The 7,814-nt window shown below is 44.0% G+C and overlaps 1 protein-coding gene across 1 annotated transcript; it reads left to right on the top strand.

The window, feature by feature from the left end:
• The first annotated feature begins 2,503 nt into the window (after positions 1-2,503).
• On the top strand, positions 2,504-6,099 carry LOC106569419 (zinc finger and BTB domain-containing protein 17). Its single transcript, XM_014140761.2, has 3 exons — positions 2,504-2,891; positions 3,007-3,087; positions 4,022-6,099. Exons 1-3 carry the CDS (start codon positions 2,745-2,747, stop codon positions 4,799-4,801), a joined length of 1,008 nt encoding a protein of 335 aa, XP_013996236.2. The 5' UTR covers positions 2,504-2,744; the 3' UTR covers positions 4,802-6,099.
• Positions 6,100-7,814: the final 1,715 nt, after the last annotated feature.

Raw genomic sequence — 7,814 nt, 5'->3', positions numbered from 1 at the left:
TTCAAGTAAGTACAACCAAAGACGCCTCAACCCCCTGTGGTATTAGAGAGACCCCACCAGTGCTGGTATGTGAGACAACTGTTCATTTGAATGTGGAGTCTGATGATGACAATGCCCTGTACTGTCTGATGAGAGAGGAGGATGAGGAGGAAAGTTCTGATGAGTGGGTGCCGACTGATGAGGAAGATATTTCAAAGGATGGATGTTGCGTTGGACTCCAATTGCTGTGACGACAACCTCTGACAACGAACCACAGCACTCTCACAATAAACCACCTTCCCCACTCTGTCCAGACCGCGGCATGTTCATTAGGTTCAACAGGGATCAAGCCTTACCGCTGCCTAGACTGTAGCAAGCGATGTGTTTCCAAGACCGCTCTCAAGCTTCACAGTAGAGTCCACCAGGAGAGCTATATGCACACATGTAAGTATTGCCTCAAGCAACTAAGGACCAGGCCAGACAAACTGACCCACGAAGAAAGTAATCTGGGTGACAAGAGTCCCTATCAGTGCCCTGACTGCTCGAAGAGATTCAATTATATTAACATACGGAACAGCCATCTTTGGAGCCACCGGTGCCCGAAGAGGTACATTTGTCATATCTGTGGTAATGAGTGGCATCAGGTTCATTATTTCCAGCGACACAGAATGGACCACACTGGGGAGAAGCCCTAGAAGTGCAAGGTGTGTCAAATGTCCTTCAACCAAGTTAGCCACCTCAAGTCTCACATGCGCCTCCATACAGGGGAGCGACCCTTCAAGTGTCAGCAGTGTGAGAAGGGAGGAGGGGGGGGTCAGGTGATAAACTCTGGGACTGAGGAGGACAGACAGAAGGTAGGGAGTAAGGAGTTAAACTCTGGGACTGAGGAGGACAGACAGAAGGTAGGGAGTAAGGAGTTAAACTCTGGGACTGAGGAGGACAGACAGAAGGTAGGGAGTAAGGAGTTAAACTCTGGGACTGAGGAGGACAGACAGAAGGTAGGGAGTAAGGAGTTAAACTCTGGGACTGAGGAGGACAGACAGAAGGTAGGGAGTAAGGAGTTAAACTCTGGGACTGAGGAGGACAGACAGAAGGTAGGGAGTAAGGAGTTAAACTCTGGGACTGAGGAGGACAGACAGAAGGTAGGGAGTAAGGAGTTAAACTCTGGGACTGAGGAGGACAGACAGAAGGTAGGGAGTAAGGAGTTAAACTCTGGGACTGAGGAGGACAGACAGAAGGTAGGGAGTAAGGAGTTAAACTCTGGGACTGAGGAGGACAGACAGAAGGAAGGGAGTAAGGAGTTAAACTCTGGGACTGAGGAGGACAGACAGAAGGAAGGGAGCAAGGAGTTAAACTCTGGGACTGAGGAGGACAGACAGAAGGTAGGGAGTAAGGAGTTAAACTCTGGGACTGAGGAGGACAGACAGAAGGAAGGGAGTAAGGAGTTAAACTCTGGGACTGAGGAGGACAGACAGAAGGTAGGGAGTAAGGAGTTAAACTCTGGGACTGAGGAGGACAGACAGAAGGTAGGGAGTAAGGAGTTAAACTCTGGGACTGAGGATAATTAAAAGGGTGGAGGCTCTAGACCTAAGGAACAGAGGGATGGTCAGGATTCAGGAACCAAACTCATGGCAAGAGAGAGAGAAATTGGAACCAAGAAAGAAGAGGAGCCAGAGCCGTCTACACTAGACGTATAACCCTGAGGAGTTGGTGGAGGAGAAGGAGGAAGAAAGCAACAGTGACCCAGACTTCAACCCAGCAGAGGAGGAGAAAAAGAAGGGCCACAAGATGAGGAAGTGGAAGGGGGAGTGTGAGACCGGACCTCAGAGAAGATTGTGTTCTGTAAGTGTTACTGAGTAGGCTGATACCCCATTTCATGGGTGTACAATCCATAGGCTAGGCTGTATGTACAGTGCAATATGAATGTCAAATACACACAATATACTGACTGGAAAGGTGATTTCCCACAATCAAAGTCCTGCAATAAGAATTAATACTTGTGTAAACTCTACATAGTTGTGCTCTGTGTGTGTTACTGGCTAGGCTGATATCCCATTTCATGGGTGCACAATCCATAGGGTAGGCTGTACATTGCAATATAAATGTTCAATTCACATAGGTTGACTGGTGAGCTTAAAGTTGCCCATTTCAGTGGTATCAGAGTCCTGCATTAAGAGTTAGATGCTAATATTTCTGTAAAATCTTTACAGTTTTGTTCTGTGAGTGTCACTGGGTAGGCTGATACCCCATTTCATGGGTGTACCAGCCATAGGTTAGGGCAGTGCTTATAAGAATGCCCCCAATTCAAATACATCCACAGTGCGATTTCAACAGTTTTTTGGGGGGGTCGAATGAACTAATATAATTGCCTTTTGTTGCATTTATATAACAACATTCCAACATTGTTTAGCATTATCTAGTCCATTGTGGCATGATTCCACCCTTTTTATCCGCTTGGATTAGTCTCAATAGTGGACTTTTATTTCGAAGGCGAACCGCCGATTCCATTATTGTTGCTCACAACTCACTGGTGAAGGAAGTCTACCACCAATAAGAGATGGCGAGACAAAGTTGGTGTACGGTCCCTGGTTGCGGTTTTTACAGAAAATCTAGGGCAACAGGTAATGCATTTCACCGTTATCCAGTGAAAGACCCGGAAAGATGCAAAAGATGGTTAATAGCTGTCAGACATATTAAATACGATGTCAAGACTCCAGTTGCCACTCTGAACAGCCTACGTGTATGTAGCACGCACTTCAGGGAAGATGATTACGAGAGAGACTTTCAAGCAGAAATTATGGGGACTAAGAACAAACGAAGACTCAAAGATGCCGCTGTGCCATCTATTTTTCCATGGACTCGATCGGCAGTACCAAAATACAGAGGAGCGTTCGAGAAGAGAACGCGCGGAGGTAGGCCTTCTCATGGGAGCTGTCGTGCTTGTAGCTAGCGGTTGTTGTCTATCACTGTACTCCCATTGTGGCTCAAATGACTGTGCATGACAATATCCCTTTCGGTGTCTTCCAGGTTCTGGCCTCAATAGAAGGTCTCAATATGACTTCAAAGGTGAATCAACCAGCAACAACAGCAAGCTCCTCGGCCATATATGTGAGTTGAGGAAAGATAGATCTACTGTGACTCGTTCCACATATTTTTTATTTTGCCAGTCCCTTTCCCAATACCTGCTGCAGCCTACAAACTAGCCGTTGATCATGATTCTCAGGTCCATTACTTTACACACAAGAGTCATTGGACGAAGGCGTCTTCTGTACAGGGGAGTTTTGTTACGAGCCCAAAAGCTTGCTCAGAAATCATTGGTCTGAACATTACCCCGCATCGCTTGCGGTACGGTTTTAGTCACATAAAATTACCTCCTCTTTCATATCAGCAAGGGGGGAAAAAACGAGTTTAATTTGATACACACCTTTTATAGGGCTAATTCGTGTTCTCCCACGGCTGTATCACCACGTTACAGCTATCTAGTATGCTCTGAAAACTCGACAGAAGAAAGCCGCCAGAAATGTGTTGTCACTGAAAAAGATGTTGGCTACAACTGTGATAAAGGAGCGTACAGTAAGTGCATATTTTAAATTATGAAAGTAATGGGCTTTATGCTTCTAGAACGGTATCGCAATCCAGTCTACCTCTGAAAGTAACCTTGGACAATTAAGGAGTAACGGTTGACAACATTTGATTTCAGTCCAACTATAAGCATAAGTGGACTATCACCCTCAGGAACCACCTGTAGTTTTTGATTGTCCAAAGGCTAGTTCTGGTCTATTTATTCATAGTTCCGCTGCTGAGCAGATAGCTTCCATGTCATGATTATATTAACATCAGAAATACTTTTTGGATAATGGTCATAACATTTTTACATGGTTTTTGAAAATGGGTGTCCATCCTTATCACGGATGAATATTCACAAACCGTGTTATCCCATTGTTCATTAGAACAAGTCATTTGTCCCTGTTGAACTATCACAGAACATCTTGATCATGGAATTAACACACAATAGTAATGGGATTTGTTTTCCTTCCCCAAGGCGGTGGGAGGGACAGTTTCCCAGGCTCGCCTGGACAGAGAACAGCTCCTAGACGACACTGGTTCCTTGACTGTGGAAATCACTGAGGAGTTGTTTGGCAGTGATCATGATAACAATGATGATGTGGCCACTGCACCTTATGAAGAGGAAGATGTTCTGTCTTCAGAGGAGGAACCTGAGGAACCCAAGAAGAAGAGAAAAAACAAGGATAGTTCAGATGAGTGGGAGCCGTCTGATAAAGAACATACTGAAATACTAATGGACTTTTCGTATGATTCCTCTGAGGATTTGGAAACTGTTGGTTCCTCTGACCTAACAGAAGGGGCCGAAGCTGCTACTTCTCAGACAGACAGAGAGGAAGACGGTAAGCTTGTAGTTTGGTGGTGCGATGAATGTGGAGCTGAGCCTGAAGTCACCTGCACCACACGGAGACATAAGATGCTGTACGCCTGTGCTCTGTGTGTGGGTGAGGGCGAACAGGCTGTTGGATTTGACCAATTCTACATGCGGTTCGATGACCTATCCAGCCTAAAAGTTCATGTGCAACTCGAACACAACACCAAAGTTTGTCAACGCGCACTCTGCCCAGACTGCGGCAGGTATCACTTCAAGAAAGACCACGTGTGTGTACACAAGATCAAGAAGATCCCCTGCCTAGACTGTGGTAAGCTATTTACTTCCCAGACATCTCTCAAGCTTCACATTAGAGTCCACAAGGACAGCTTTGTGCATGCATGCAAATTCTGCCTCAAGAAATTTAAGACCAAGCCAGACACATGAGGAGAGCCATCCCCAAGAGAAGAGTCCTTATCAATGCCCTGACTGCTCGGAGAGATTCAATACTTTTAAAAAACGGAACGGGCACCTTCAAAGCTGCCGAGGGCCAAGGAGGTACATTTGTGATGTCTGTGGCCAAGAATGAAATGGGTTGAATGCACTCAATAGGCACAAAATGCTACACACAGGGCAGAAGCCATACAAGTGCAAGGTGTGCCACATGTCCTTCAACCAAGTTAGCCACCTTAAGTCCCACATGCGCCTCCACACAGGGGAACAACCCTTCAAGTGTCAACAGTGTGAAAAGTGCTTCAATCACAACGTCAGTCTAAAGAACCATGTCCACCGCCATCATGGTCCAGAGTCTCAGGAGCAGGGGGAGAGAGAGAGAAAGCTGACGAGTCAGGAGCTAAACTCTGGAGCAGGGTGGATGCTCTAGTCCTAAAGAACAGGGAGAGGGTCAGGAACCAATCCATCAACCTGAGCAGGAGAGAGAGAAGAGGGAACCGAGAAAGACGAGGAACAAGAGCAGTCAACGCCTGACATCTGACCCTGAGGAGTTAGTGGAGGAGGGGGTGAGGCAGATCAACAGCGACTCAGACTTCAACCCAGCAGAGGAGAGGACCACAAGTAGAGGAAGAGGAAAGGGTAGGCCAAGAGGGAGACCGAGTACCACTGGGAAGAGGAATGGAGCTGTGGAAGATTTAGATTGATCCCCTCAGTGTCGTGTTCATTAGGGCACATCATAACAAAACATTTTACAATGGAAAATGAGAGTACAGATAGAACATTCCTGTTTCACTTTGTTTTGTAGCGTTTCACTCTGTTTCATGCTTACTGAACATGACCCAGAATGAACTCTAACATGAAGTATGGGGTCAATGAGTCTTATAGATTTATGAGGCAAAGGGTTGTTTCTGCTATACAGTTGTATGAAAACACTACTGTAAAGTCTACTTCATTGTTACTAATAGAAGTGATTCAAATCAAATGACACTATTGATATTTACAAAAACATTGTTTGTTACTGGGTTGAAAAAAAATATATATACAATTTATAGTCACCAAATATTGAAATATGTAGATTTTCTTCTACTACTTTAAACTACGTTTGTGCTGCTGTTGAATTATGTAATACCACCTCTATTAAAGTCTTTAGTAGGCTATTCCAGTTTTTCTTATATTGTCATACATAACTGCTCTTTTTGCTGTCATGATGGTTTCAAATGAATGAAGTTCTATTTTGAAAAATGGTCTGTTTCTTGCCTTGAATATTCATAAACTTTATGGTTTTAAGTCAATATTATTGTCAACTCTGCTTTATGGATAATGTAACGTTCACTAGTTCTTAGTTTTTTTCTCCATCACTTTGGTACAATTTTCACAAGTCTTAAGCACGAACATCCAAAAGGATCATCAACATTTCAAAACGCCAAGCACATTTTCGATTGACTGAGTAAAACAAACAAATTCACAAAGTCACTTGTTCAATGCACCAAATCACTTTACATTTGGATACATATTCAATCTAAGTATCTGCTTTTCAAAATGAAATATTCACTTTACTTTTGGTCTGATTATCTTGTAATTTGTTAACAATATAATTATCTCTTAATCAAACTACTCAAAACAAATAACTACTAAACCAAGAGAATGTAGTGCCTAGTTAAATTATTTACATTTACATTTAAGTCATTTAGCAGACGCTCTTATCCAGAGCGACTTACAAATTGGTGCATTCACCTTATGATATCCAGTGGAACAACCACTTTACAATAGTGCATCTAAATCTTTTAGGGGGGGGGGGTTAGAAGGATTACTTTATCCTATCCTAGGTATTCCTTAAAGAGGTGGGGTTTCAGGTGTCTCCGGAAGGTGGTGATTGACTCCGCTGTCCTGGCGTCGTGAGGGAGCTTGTTCCACCATTGGGGTGCCAGAGCAGCGAACAGTTTTGACTGGGCTGAGCGGGAACTGTGCTTCCTCAGAGGTAGGGGGGCCAGCAGGCCAGAGGTGGATGAACGCAGTGCCCTTGTTTGGGTGTAGGGCCTGATCAGAGCCTGAAGGTATGGAGGTGCCGTTCCCTTCACAGCTCCGTAGGCAATCACCATGGTCTTGTAGCGGATGCGAGCTTCAACTGGAAGCCAGTGGAGAGAGCGGAGGAGTGGGGTGACGCTGTGAAGTTCTATATTTATTCCTCATAAATGTATCAATTTGACATGAATTTCTGTTAGAAGGTAAAACCAAATCATGAATGGATGTGGCTGTAAATACTAGGTCATCATTCTCCATCAGCCAGTGTGTGTCAATAGGACAAAGTGGAAAGAGCCACTCTGCTACCATTTGGAATTGTAGTGTACAATGCACTGCTGAAGTGCCTGGGTGGTATATAACAATATATTCCACTCATTATCAGACTTTCATTGATACACTGTAAGCTGTCAAGCAGAGTGACTGGCGATACTGTATCATTTGACAAGTCAAGTAGAAAAGGCAGTCTTGTACAATGTTGCATTGGGCAGAAATGGCATACAACACCGTGCTACGTTTTTACAATAGCCAACTTCTTTACAATACTCCTATTTCTGATGATTTATCCTATGTACAGTACCAATCAAAGGTTTTTCTTTATTTTTACAATTTTCTACATTGTAGAATAATAGTGAATACATAAAAACTATGCAATAACACATATGGAATCATGTAGTAACCAAAAAAGTGTTAAACAAATCTAAATATATTTTAGATTCTTCAAAGTAGCCACCTTTTGCCTTGATGACAGCTTTGAGCACGCTTGGCATTCTCTCAACCAGCGTCACCTGGAGTGCTTTTCCAATAGTCTTGAAGGAGTTCCCACATATGCTGAGCACTTGGTGGCTGCTTTTCCTTCAATCTGTGGTCCAACTCATCCCAAACCATCTGGTGTGGCAGGTAGCCTAGTGGTTAGAGTGTTGGACTAGTAACCAAAAGGTTGCATGATTGAATCCCTGAGCTGACAAGGTGAAAATCTGTCTTTCTG

Source organism: Salmo salar, chromosome ssa14 (genome assembly GCF_905237065.1).
Source record: "Salmo salar chromosome ssa14, Ssal_v3.1, whole genome shotgun sequence".
Taxonomy (NCBI): domain Eukaryota; kingdom Metazoa; phylum Chordata; class Actinopteri; order Salmoniformes; family Salmonidae; genus Salmo; species Salmo salar.
Note: the sequence above shows the minus strand (reverse complement) of the source record. Positions and strands in the feature narration are given on the sequence as shown.

Bases quoted from the DNA above. Each gene is read 5' to 3' on its own strand.
- LOC106569419 (XM_014140761.2), top strand. From the start codon at position 2,745: ATGATTACGAGAGAGACTTTCAAGCAGAAATTATGGGGACTAAGAACA. The intron at 2,892-3,006 runs GTAGGCCTTCTC...GGTGTCTTCCAG, and splicing joins CGAGAAGAGAACGCGCGGAG to GTTCTGGCCTCAATAGAAGG. The intron at 3,088-4,021 runs GTGAGTTGAGGA...TCCTTCCCCAAG, and splicing joins CAAGCTCCTCGGCCATATAT to GCGGTGGGAGGGACAGTTTC.